This window comes from Solanum stenotomum, chromosome 10 (genome assembly GCF_019186545.1).
Source record: "Solanum stenotomum isolate F172 chromosome 10, ASM1918654v1, whole genome shotgun sequence".
NCBI lineage: Eukaryota > Viridiplantae > Streptophyta > Magnoliopsida > Solanales > Solanaceae > Solanum > Solanum stenotomum.
Genome location: NC_064291.1, coordinates 56,250,183 through 56,263,557, shown reverse-complemented (window position 1 = coordinate 56,263,557; position 13,375 = coordinate 56,250,183). Strand labels below are relative to the sequence as shown.

At 30.8% G+C, this 13,375-nt stretch overlaps 2 protein-coding genes across 2 annotated transcripts in view; both read left to right on the top strand.

Moving 5' to 3' along the window:
- LOC125841284 (ABC transporter C family member 10-like) overlaps positions 1-13,375 on the top strand; it is a 170,641-nt gene that overhangs the window by 48,731 nt on the left and 108,535 nt on the right. The gene's annotated exons all lie outside the window — the stretch shown is intronic.
- Positions 7,029-11,584, top strand: LOC125841289 (cation/H(+) antiporter 18-like). The gene is made up of 4 exons (XM_049520391.1): positions 7,029-7,116; positions 8,680-8,943; positions 9,257-10,258; positions 10,344-11,584. The coding sequence occupies exons 2-4, from the start codon at positions 8,746-8,748 to the stop codon at positions 11,550-11,552; spliced, it is 2,409 nt and encodes an 802-aa protein (XP_049376348.1). The 5' UTR covers positions 7,029-7,116; positions 8,680-8,745; the 3' UTR covers positions 11,553-11,584.

The following is a 13,375-nucleotide window of genomic DNA, read 5'->3' as shown; positions in this document are numbered from 1 at the left end:
AAAACTAAAGCATTAATTAAAGAAGAGTACCTAATTATTAATTAAATATATGTAATAATTAGCATTGATTAAGGTTTGAATATGGTGGTCCAAGGAATGTCCTGCTATCTCAACCAAGTCAAGGTTGTAGGGTATGAAGCCATAATTGTTCATAATACTTCTTTTAATTATTAATATTACTTCTATCATTATTCGAAATAGATTAATTTTATGTTACGTATTTTGTTTAAAAATATTCTTGTTGTTAATCAGCTAATTGATCAAAAGATGTCCTCCAACTATCGAAATAGCTAAAATATAACCTTTCTTCTCTTGAAAGTTGTAAAAAAAATTTGAAGCAATATATATAATGTATGAAAACTACTAATAAGAGGTATTTTGAAAAAAATAAATTGTGTGAGTTTCAAATCAAAGTTTGGGTCACCATGTTAAGATCATAATTATATATCTTTTAGCTGATTTAGCACATGTGAATTTTGATATTATAGTTGATGATCAGCAATACGATTATAAAAATAATAAAGAATGATTCTCACACCATGAAAAATTATTTAGAGAAAGAATGAAGAACTAAGGCCTTATTTGCTAGGCCCAAGCATGTGGACTGGACTTACTAGAGATGGGTACTGATGGGCTTTAGGCCTGTTGGATATTTCATAGAGAAAATTTTAGGGAAAACTACATAATAATTATACTTAACTATCATATATACATATTTTATCTATAGTTTAAAAATATTACACATAATACCACTTTTTAATAATTATACCATATATTATAAAAAATTAAATTAGACACACAAATTTCTTAAATATGATATTGAATAATTATCTTAAAAGTTAAATTTCTTAATTAAAGAGACATTAACAATTCAACCTCCCTGAATCTCCTCTGCCAACAATAACTCTCTCCCACCTCCAACGTCCTCCACCATATTTTCTCTCTTCTTTCATCCTCTCAACTCATAATTTCTTTGAAATATCTATCAAAAACGATTTTTGTTTCATAGCAAATATCTTTCTCTCTCATCCACCTCCCCCAATTTCCTCTGTATCTCCCTCCCACTCCACGTTAAAATTGCACTCCCCTCCTCTAAAATTAAACAGAAAAATAAAATGATGATGGTAGTAAAAATTGAGGAAAGAAAGAAGACAAATTATAAGTAGTATGGTTTGCAGCAGGAGTGCTTGCTTTAATTTTTTCATATGAAAAAGAGTATGAAATATTTTTGTAATGAGATGGTAGGTCATATGTTTCATTCAGTTTATTTGAGATGATTCTGTCATGTATCTAGTCAGAATATTTTATGTATCTTGTTTATTTATTAAATGTATATATATTTTCTATTAAATACATATGAGTTGTTTTTTGCCATGTATCTAAGCCTGTTATTCTATGTATATGAGATTTTTCTGTCGTGATCTAGTGTGTTATCTTTTGTGTATCTGAGACGGTTCTGTCATGTTTCTGGTCACACTTCAACGAGATCGTTGTAGATTACATTTTTACGAAATTACGACAATCACAAATTTATTGGATACATTACATAAATAAATTTCAAATACATGTATCTGCTACGTGTTACATGTAGTTGATACATAATTAATACATCTAAGTCGCTAAGTATATATCTAGTCACTAAGTATGTATCAGCTACACATATATAGCAGATACACCTAATGAAATGTATCTAAGGAAATTAGATACATGAATCGGATACATACTCAAACACATTAGTAAAAGGCACGTATTAATGATTTTGATTTATATAAGATTTTCAAATAAAGGTATGTATTTAGTTCAAAAACAACAATATACTTTTATCAGATTATTCAACAAAGTAAAAACCAACTAGAGTGCGAGAAACATGTTGTTCTCTAAACATGAAAATTGAAAATAAAAAAATCTCGAAATTCAAATTTCTGAAAATAATTATTTTTTCACTTTGTTGTTGCAAAAAAATAAATGGAAGGAATTAAAATATTTTTGAATTTTTAGAAGTTGTTAGACAAGATATATTTAAATCTATTAAATGAGTGATTTCCTCCTTAAATTAAGCATATTTTAGTTGGAGTCCTTAATTAAACATGTATCCTGCTTTGTCAATTCCTCGGATACATGTATCCATCGAATTAAGATACATGTATCCAACCAACGAAATGTGGTAGAGGAAGTAATGTTCGAAACTACCGCGAATACTTGTAATTAGGACCTAAACTAGTAAGATTTATGTTGTTTACCCAAAATTTTATAAATAGCTATAAAAGTAAAAATGAAATGAAATTAGGCGAAATGACAAACATCTAGAGTGAATTATGTGATATAGATATAGTTTGATTATTTTTAATTCGTAATTATAGTTACGTGAAATTTTGCTATTCAGTTTCTTAATTGTATAAATTTTGAATTTGTATAATTCAGTTTCTGATTGTATAAATTCAGAATTTGTATAATTCGGTTCCTGATTGTATAAATGTATACGATTAATGAAAAATTCATAATCAATTACCCTGTTTGTATATTTACTAGTGAAATGTACAAATGGGCAAGTGGAATATACAAACCGCAACCTCTATAGCAAACAAAACTATAGCTATGAAGCGCAATTATCGAAACCATAACTATACAACCTTATTATGTATATTAATTTTGCTATTTCTGAAATTTTCTCTTTTATCATCGCTAGCCCATTTGATGTTTAGGGAACTTTTGGGCTGATTATGTAAATTCCATTTTTAGGTTATTATTTAAAATTTGTTCCAAGTTTTAAAGTCGTGCAAATATAGCAATTGAAAAATATTTTCTCATACAATGTTAGACTACTAATATTATTTTCCATGTATTACTCAACCTTACAAACTAAAGATTATATTGTTGGTCTAATTTTTTTTCTCATAGACAATTCTTAGTTTTATGCACAGTATTTTGTTGCTTTTTTTTTTTGGGTCATTGTTTCTGTTGCGACATTTTTGAAACAGAATTACTATATTCTCTCATTAATAGAAATAATAAAGGGTATTTAATTATAAAATGATGGTTAAAAAAAGAAAGATTGTATTTAAGTTATTATTTCTTGAAATGGACAAACTATCATGAAAATAGATAAATAAGATATACAATTAAAATATCCAAGATAAAACGAAATTTCACACCAAATTTATGAAGACATTGGAATTTTATGTTTATTGAAGGGGAGGCTATTTATGGCAACTGGTAGGGTTGTTAAGATTTTTAAAATTTTCGGTACCCACATTGGAGTCCGACTAAATTTGAATTCACGCTAGGAAGTTCATATTGGGGTAAAGCGCTCCCTAACAAAGGGGATTTCGTACCATGGAGAGACCTGAACTCGAAACCTCTCGATTAAAGATGAATGAATATTTACCACTCCACCACAACCTTGTTATTGTATGGTTGTTAAGATTACTGTCATGATAGCTACACTTTGGAATTATTATATCTGTTACAAAGATATTACTATTGTACTATAAATGTATATTACAGACAAAAGTTTTGTCATCGTGAATAAATGAAAAAAATTGTGTTATAAAATATGATTTTCTTATCGAATCAAATCATTGAAAAAACGCATGGAGGAAAAATATTTTTTCACTGAAATTATATTTTTTTTCACAGATTCACTCAAAATATTTATGAAAATAACTTATTAAACATTTTTCAATGAAAAAATAATGATTTTTTTAGTATTGGCCCCCTATTAATTTAAATATATACCGAAAATGTGTATAATTGGTTAATAACATAAAATTGTACGTTTTGTTGTTTAAATAGTTGGTTTTAAATTTTTGTTCTATAGAAATCAAATTTATGTCAACTAAAGTTCTTTGATACTTGAGTGTGACTTGTGAAATATAACAATATGAGAATATAAATTTATATCTAGTAAAAAAAGTCATTTATTACGAGAACATAAATTAAAGAACTAACATAAAATATGAGCGAAAATGCACATGGCCCCTAGTATGACTTGTAAAATATAACGATATTGTTCTGTTTCATTCAAGCTCGATTTTTTCTTCTTCTTTCTCTTTTTCTTTTATATCTAATGAAAACATCATATTTATTACGAGGACATAAATTAAAAAACTAACATAAAATATGAGCAAAAATGCACATGGCCCCTAAAATCATTAGGTGATTGCTTTCACATTTTGACTTGGACCTGTAACTTACTACAACAAAAAAATATTTCCATACATGTAAAGTGTATCAAAACTATATTGACGAAAAAGACAGAATTTTATCAGTATAGTTAAAGGTTATTGATGTCCTTATGAACTTACTATAATCGAATATATGCTTAAAATTATAATAAAAACTACGACGAATATAACTCGTTGTTAATCGATTAATCTGAATCTAATATATTTGACGTGAATTAAACATAAGTACATGTGTGAACACATATCATAATTGAAACAAATATTAGACTTGAACTCACAAAATTTTAAGTATAACAAAAAATTAAATTCTGAATTCGCCTCTAATTGATATAACATAATTATCACCAACATGAAATATTTATTTATTTTTAGATATTTGAAAAATATATACGAAGTGTTATTGTGTAGTATACTTGCTAGTTCTTCTTTATCGATTATTCAATTAATTAATTAAATGCATGGCAATAATGCATCCAAATTAAGGACAAATATTAATTAATGTGCAACATGTGATGACTTGTGATAGAAAAAATACTTGCTACTACTCCATTTTGTTTTATTTTACTTGGTCTATATATTAAAAATATACATTTCATTCTATTTGCTCATTTTAGCAAGTTACTTAAGAGAGTTTCTTTTCATATTATTTTTAGTATTAAATAACTACATAAAGAAGTATAGCTAAATTTAGAGTTTCAAAACACTATCAATAAAATTAATTTAATAAAAACACTTCTGATTAATTAATTTTTTAAAAGGATGTTCAAATCAACATGAGTCAATTAATATGAAATAATCAACGTGGATTGCAGTAAATGATGAGGCTGCTTCATCCTTAATTAGAAACATCAAATTTAAATACTGAATATAAATATAATTATATTGAAAATATCACCTCCTAATAACCTGTTGTGCACGATTTGAATTTAGTCGAGAAATGGAGCAAAGCACTCATTAAGTTATCGATTACACGTGACTGACTGCAAATCACGAATATCATTTCTTTATAAACATTATCAATGTAAAATAATTATTTTATTATAGTTTTATTTAATAGTAAAGAGAGAGTTAAGAGGGAAAATAAAATAAATAAATTCGTCAACTTTTAGAGAGTAACTGTGTAATTTAGATGGGATCATAGATATCGATATTTTATAGAACTCTATAAACATATTTAATTTTAATTAGAATACTACAAGTCGTGTTCAATTAGAACACTATACAATAAAACATGTTAATTTTTACCATAATCTATTAAGTTGTGTTATATACTTATCGATTTATTGTTATGTATAGGAATAAATACATATTTATTTACAACAAACTACAGAAGAATGAGGAGATAATCTAGCTAACATCACTTAACCATGTGTCATAAATATAGCTAACAAAACTTATTTTTATGCTAACTAATAGAGATTACTATCTTAATTTATAGCAATTAAACTTTATCTCTAACATATACAAGGCTAAGTAGACAATAATTTGCGGTGCCAAAAGGTTAATGTCAAAATACTTGTTATATTTTATTTTTCGGAAGTTTACTATAAGTTGCAACTCTTCTAAATATGATCATTACTAATATATCTTAAAATATAATAAAAAATATATAGTTTAACTTTAAAAAAATACTACGTGACGAATGAGACAGAAAGAAGTATTAAATTATGTCTCACTAGAATTATTACATTAATTAATTTGAAGATCCTCTAATAATGCAAAGTTCTAATTGACTTAGCTTTCATGTGCAACAAAGTGGACTGTTATAACTTGCAACTCCAATATAATTGTCAAACACTTAAAAAAGGATGACGATAATAAAAAGAAAATTAAAAGTCCAATGATAGTTGTATTTACTCCTAAGATTTGGAGACGTTATCTACATGAAATAACGTGCAAGATATATACATATCATCACAATATAAAATCTATTTATTCAAGCAGAGAAATTTGAATGTGATCGACAATTTTGATTCAACCTTTTGAAATAGGGAATAATGAGTCCTACGTAATGCAAATATCAAATTAATCGAGATTTTAAAAGATATATGAAAAATAAATTACGATAGTTTTTTTAAAAAGAATGGTCTTATTTCCTTTTTAGTCCGTTTAAAGAAGAATGACCTTTTTCCTTTGTTGGTAACATTTTAATTTCAGCTTTACACGTGATATGTTTAATGCCACAAGATTAAATGGTAATTTTGTACATTTGACATAACTTTAATATAGAACCACAAGATTCAAAAGTTTTCTTTATTTTTTTAAATTCCGTATCAAGTTAAACTAGGTCATTCTTTTTTAAACGGAGAAAACATTTATTTAAATCTCAAATTTTTAAAAAAAACACGTAAATCAAAACAAAAATAGGTATTATTAGAAAAAAGTGTAGTCAAATATAGTTCCATCTTCAACTAAAACTCCAATAAATTCCACAAAAGTAAAAAAATATAGAAAAATCTATGACCAAACACCAACCTAAAAGAACCCCATTTTTTTGGGAAATATTCTTTTGTTCGTGTAAATAACCAAACCACCCAAGGGTATAACCGGAACAAAAATAATTATTTCAACTCTACAAATACGGAGAACCGAAAACTCCATGTATGGGCCTCTTCTCTTTCTCTTTCTCTCGTTGCCCTTTTTCCTCACTCTTTGGAACTGTTAATTTTCTTTTATATTTTTCTGTTTCGTTCGTCTCCCGATTTTTCTGTATCTTCTTCACATTTTCCAAAAATATTTCACATATAAATCTCTTCTTCTTTCGTAACAAAATTTTCAGAGAAAAAATTGATTCAGTTTAACACCATTTTTTCTCTCTATAACTATCTCTTTTATCCCACTTTTTTTTTTTTTTTTATCTTACTATAAACTTCTCCAAGTTTTCAAGATTCAGATTCTCTCTATGTGTGCGCCATTTCTCTTGAAAATTTAGGTATGCATAAACCATTTTTTTCCATTTATTTGGAAAAATATGAGGGAATAACGAAATAGGTCTGAATAAATATCGTGGATTTTGACTTGTTTGAGATTGTGAGAATATTGAGTGCATGTTGACTGATGAAATGTCAGAGACGAAAAAATTGGCATTATGGTATTATGGTATCTTGAGTGCGGAAAATTATACTACTTATACATGATTAAAATAGACGCTAAATTCTATTTGTTTTGCCTTTTTTTTTTGTGTGTGTGTTTAGTTCTTTAATATTATGAAACTCTTAGTGAAAATTTTGACTCTGATTATTTTCTAAATCTTTTGTGTAAATTGAATCTGTCAACTTCAAGCCTTTTTTCTTTTTTGGTTTTATTCGATTTGTGGAAGAATTGTAGTAGGGTGGTTGGTGGTGATTTTTGGATATTTTGTGTAATTAAAAAAAAATATTAAATGAGAAAGTTGGCAGAGTTTCGTGGAAATAGAAGGAAATAACACGTTTTAGACTGCAGTTGTGCAGTTTTTGGAAATGATTTTTTAAAATTTTTTTGTTGACTATGACAACAGTAGCGACTATAAACATACTAGTGATTTATGGGAGGGAGGGTGGTATGCTCTGCTATCTAGCGAGCCATTATTTTACTGTTTTGTTGTAAAGTTTTTTGGGACTTTTTTGTGTAGTTTTTGTGATATCAGCATTTGGCTACATGTCAAATGAGTTTATATGGTGATATAGGTGGTTCATTTATGGAGTTTTGTTTCTTTCTCATATGGTTTTTGCTAGCATTAATTTGTTATGGATTTGAACAAAATTTGCATGGGGTGTTAGCGGCTTGACTAGTTCCATAGGGTACGTGTTTTTACTCTGTCCACCAAGGCCTGAACAAATGAGAAGTTGCATTGTTTTATTTTCTATTACTAGTTGATTTGACCAATGATTTCATTTTACACAAAAAAGTTCATCCTTGTTGCTGTCACACTATTATGACATGACGAAAATTTAGTATTAGGAAATTTTGTTGTTTATATTAGTAGCAGTGTTCATCTTTTTAACGTGAGAAAACAACTTTTTAAAGAGTTTCCAGATTCCTTAAATAGATGTCATTGTTTCTTTGTTCCTTTTTTAAGCATTATGTGACACCACAATGTGTGGTTCTTCTGAAAGTTGTTTATTTAAAATTTGTACTTTAGCTTGATGCTTTGGGTCCCCTGTAAAGAGAAGGATTTTTTATGTTAGTATATGTTCTTTTGTCAAGTATCATAGTTGCGTGGGACATAAAATAATATTAGTAATATGTTTCACCAACCCCTTTTTTTAAGTATTGATTTCTATTGCATTTGAAGTACGTGCTCCTGGTGTTAAGGTCTGGGGAGGATAGAGTGTACTATGTGCGAGCACTGGGGATAATTAGAGTTACTTTGTCACATGGGATATTTTGTAAATCTATGGCCTTAAGGGATTATAATTTAGAGTTCTTACTTATAATTTGTTTATCACACGGATATGTTCTGTATAAAGTAATTCTACATAGTCTGATTGGTTTTGGACATGGTCATGAAATGCAGGTTTTGAAGGTTTTGGCTGTTTCTTGTTGATTTGGAGTTGTTTTATATATAAGGACTAAGGCCAGAATGGCTACACCTGCAGCACCCCTGACTTGTCCAAAGCCCATGAAGGCTACCTCTAATGGAGTATTCCAAGGGGATGATCCATTAGATTATGCACTTCCTCTTGCCATTGTGCAGATATGTTTAGTACTTGTACTCACCCGAGTCCTTGCCTATCTTCTTCGTCCATTGAGACAACCGCGTGTCGTTGCTGAGATTATTGTGAGTGTTTCTTGCTTTTGGCTTTCTTTCTTTATTTCTTTATTGAACTCAATTACATTTGGCTCTATGTGCATGGAAACACTTTTGAATAGAATGGTTTGTGTTAAGTTTGGTACTTTAAGTCTAATTCAGTTATTCAATTTGTTGTGCTCTGAACAGTTGGTGGTTGAAGGTAGCTCTGAATAGTTAGTGGTTGTAAATCCGATTTCTTTTGCATATTTCTGCTCACATGATTTATTGCTCCATAGAAACACCTACGAATAACTTAGCCCTGGCGCGAGAAAGAGGTGACATTGGATTTTTGTTTTGGCAGGGAGGAATTTTACTAGGTCCATCTGCTCTAGGCCGCAGTGAGAAGTATCTGCACACAATATTTCCACCAAAGAGCCTGACAGTGTTGGATACTTTAGCCAACTTTGGCCTCCTTTTCTTTCTTTTCCTGGTTGGTCTGGAGTTGGATCCAAAGTCTCTCCGTCGGACTGGAAAGAAAGCTCTATGTATTGCCATTGCTGGAATCAGTGTCCCCTTTGTATTAGGAATAGGAACATCCTTTGCTCTGAGAGCAACTATATCACAAGGGGTTAATCAAGGCCCTTTTTTGGTGTTTATGGGAGTGGCCCTTTCTATCACTGCCTTTCCTGTATTGGCTCGTATTCTAGCTGAACTGAAACTTTTAACAACAGATGTTGGTCGAATGGCCATGTCTGCTGCAGCAGTCAATGATGTGGCTGCATGGATTTTACTTGCTCTTGCCATTGCCCTCTCAGGTAATGGTAGTTCACCCTTTATTTCGCTTTGGGTCCTTTTGTCCGGGGCTGGTTTTGTTCTACTCTGCATACTCATTGGGCCTCCTATATTCACCTGGATGGCTAAACGTTGTTCGGATGGGGAGCATGTAGATGAGATATATGTGTGTGGTACATTGGCAGCAGTTTTGGCTGCAGGATTTGTCACTGATAGTATTGGTATTCATGCCCTATTTGGGGCGTTTGTGCTTGGAGTTCTTGTACCAAAGGAAGGACCATTCGCAGGCGCACTAGTGGAAAAAGTCGAGGACCTTGTATCCGGTTTATTCCTTCCACTATACTTTGTCTCCAGTGGACTGAAAACAAATGTCGCCACTATTCAGGGGGCTCAATCATGGGGTCTTCTTGCTCTTGTTATATTTACATCATGCTTTGGGAAGATTGTTGGCACGATTGTGGTCTCACTCCTCTGCAAGATGCCTGTACAAGAGGCTCTGACTCTTGGCTTCTTGATGAACACTAAAGGATTAGTCGAGCTCATTGTTCTCAATATTGGCAAAGACAGAGGGGTATCTTTACTTTCACTTCTAATTTGTTGATTCTCGAGTTTATTTAATTCTAAAGCTTACATGGTTTTGACTGATCATTTTGCAGGTACTGAATGATCAAACATTCGCCATCATGGTGTTGATGGCTCTCTTCACAACATTCATCACAACTCCTATTGTGATATCAATATACAGGCCAGCTAAATTAGCTGTGACTAAATACAAGCATAGAACCATAGAGAGGAAAGACACGAGCAAACAAGTCCGAATCTTGTCCTGTTTCTACAGCACAAGAAACATTCCCACACTGATCAATCTCATTGAAGTTTCTCGTGGAACTGCTAAAAAGGAAGGACTTCGCGTCTATGCCATGCACCTTATGGAGCTTTCTGAAAGGTCATCAGCAATCTTGATGGTTCACAAGGTTAAAAGGAATGGGCTGCCCTTCTGGAATAAAGGGGAGGTTTCGGATTCTAACCAAGTAGTAGTTGCTTTTGAGACATTTGAGCACCTTAGCAAAGTATCCATTCGACCAACAACAGCAATCTCTCCGATGAACAGCATGCACGAGGACATAATCACTAGTGCCGAGAACAAGAGGGTTGCCATGATAATTGTCCCATTCCACAAGCACCAGCGACTTGATGGACACTTTGAAACAACCAGAACTGATCTAAGGCATGTGAACCGCAAAGTTCTTCAGCAAGCACCATGTTCAGTTGGCATATTAGTAGACAGAGGTCTCGGTGGAGCATCTCATGTACCAGCTAGCAATGTTAACTTTACAATAACTATCTTGTTCTTTGGAGGCCATGATGACCGTGAAGCACTTGCTTATGGTATCCGCATGGCTGAGCACCCCGGTATTACACTAGTTGTGGTACGTTTTGCTGTTGACCCTGCGCTTTCTGGGGGCAGTGTCAAGCTAAAGATGAGCCAGAACTCCAGTCCTGAGGTTCAACCTGAAGACGAAGTTGTTATTTCCAGGTTGAAAGAGAGTATCTCAACGGATGGATCAATCAAGTATGAAGAGAGGACAGTTAAGGATGCTACAGAACTTATTGCAGCAACAAAATCATATAACAAGTGCAATCTATTCCTTGTTGGCAGAATGCCTGAAGGACAAGTTGTTGCATCTTTGAACAGAAACAGTGAATGTCCAGAATTAGGACCTATCGGAAACTTGTTAACATCGTCTGATATCTCAACAACAGCCTCTCTTCTGGTGGTGCAGCAGTATCGCAGCCAGTTATCACAAGACGCGTTGAATTCGTTGGAGGATGGTGAGACATCAGATGGAAATGAATCTAACTAAAATAGTTAAATTGCTCTTAGTTTTCACAAGTACTATACATTGCATAAAAATAATAATAATAATCATATTAGATTAGAGGGAATTGCCAAATAAGGAAAGTTGTTAAGAATATATAGTTTAGCATTCCCTTCTGCACTAGTTTTATCATGTAAATTGTAATAGCTGCAGAATATTACTAATTCCATGTATATATTGTCATTAATGTATCTCAATTATCTGTATTCTAGATTAGCATCTTTCCATTTACTTTTATGTTTTAGTGTGTCTAAAGTTATGTTTGATGTAATCAATATAATAGTTGGACTCGAGTTTTACAGTACATATTCAACATTTTCTCATGGAGTGAAGTTTAGCAAGTGTATGGAGCAGATAATTCAAAATATAAAATTGTAAAATGGCTATAATTATGTCATTAGTCACCAAGGAAGATTCTTGTTGCTTGTTCCACTATATGACATTGCTGGAAAATAATGCAAGAAAACTAACTTTTGGTCTTTATAAAGTGTCTTCATCATCATAGAAAGGTACATTTACTTATTAACAATCATGTGTCCAATCTTATAGTAATTTTTTTTTTGTCAAACCACTATCTTGTAGAGGGTTGTCTCGCTTAGTCATTCATACTAGTAGTCGTAGAATTACTGTGAGCGAATTTCTTGTTATTCCATTTCTACTAATGTTTCTAACGTGCAATTCGATTATTGTATTATTTTGTAGTAGTGAATATTCCATTTTTAGTATGTACGTGTGTCATTTTTCTTTAGTATTTTGTCTCGGTTCTTTACATCCATTGTTTCTTTTTTCCAAACTATTTTGTATTGTTTTTACTTGAGTCGGAGGTCTATCAAAAACAGTCTCTCTACCTTGTAGAGATAAGGTCTACGTACGATACATTGTCCTTCCCATATCCTACTTATGAGATTATACTGAATATATTTTGTGTTTTTTTTCTCAAAGGGAGAAATGAAATTAAAGGAACAAATTAAAGTCAATATTGTAGCAAATCAATCTAATTGATTTAGTTGTTCATTGGTGAATGTTAGATTGTTTTTGTATAATACAAGATGACAAAGATTTATGACTTTGGACATTTTTAATATCATTAATAATTACGTTTCAAATGTAGTTTTTGTTGTTGAAATGTCTACTATAACAATATTTTTTTCTTTGGCATAATTATTTTGACCCATAACAAATTACTATAAAACTATAACAACCGCCAAAAGTTCGACTTTTCCACACATACATTATTGATGTCTCAAATAGAAGATGTGTTGGACTAGATTTAAGCGGATCAAAATGAGTATGAGTTAGTAAATGAAAAGTTATTGACTTGTTCAAAAGTTATCAGAGTTAAAATGAATTAAAATACGAATCATAATCCAATTCGTTCAATTCTTAGAAATTCATATTATAAAATACATATATGATTGTCGAATATATATATACATCATAATTTCAATTTAATTACTACTAAAGCAACAGTAGTGCTGACATTATTGCCTTTGTTAATTTTTTCTACTATAATAATGGATCCAATAATCTCTCAAAAGACTCGAGAAACAAAATTAAAAAAACATTGCAACTCCTTAGTAACTAGTATAATGAAAGGCTAAGCTGAAAAGTAGAATAGTAGCTTAATACTCACTCCATCTCAAAATATTCAGTATCATCTTAACAAAAATTACGTTCATTAAAAAATTAATATTAAACTATCCTATTTAATTAATGAGACAAAAAACATAGGAGTACTACCCTTTTTAATCTTGAATTTTTATGAAAATAGTTATCATAAGATAATTTTTTTTACTAATATAACGCTT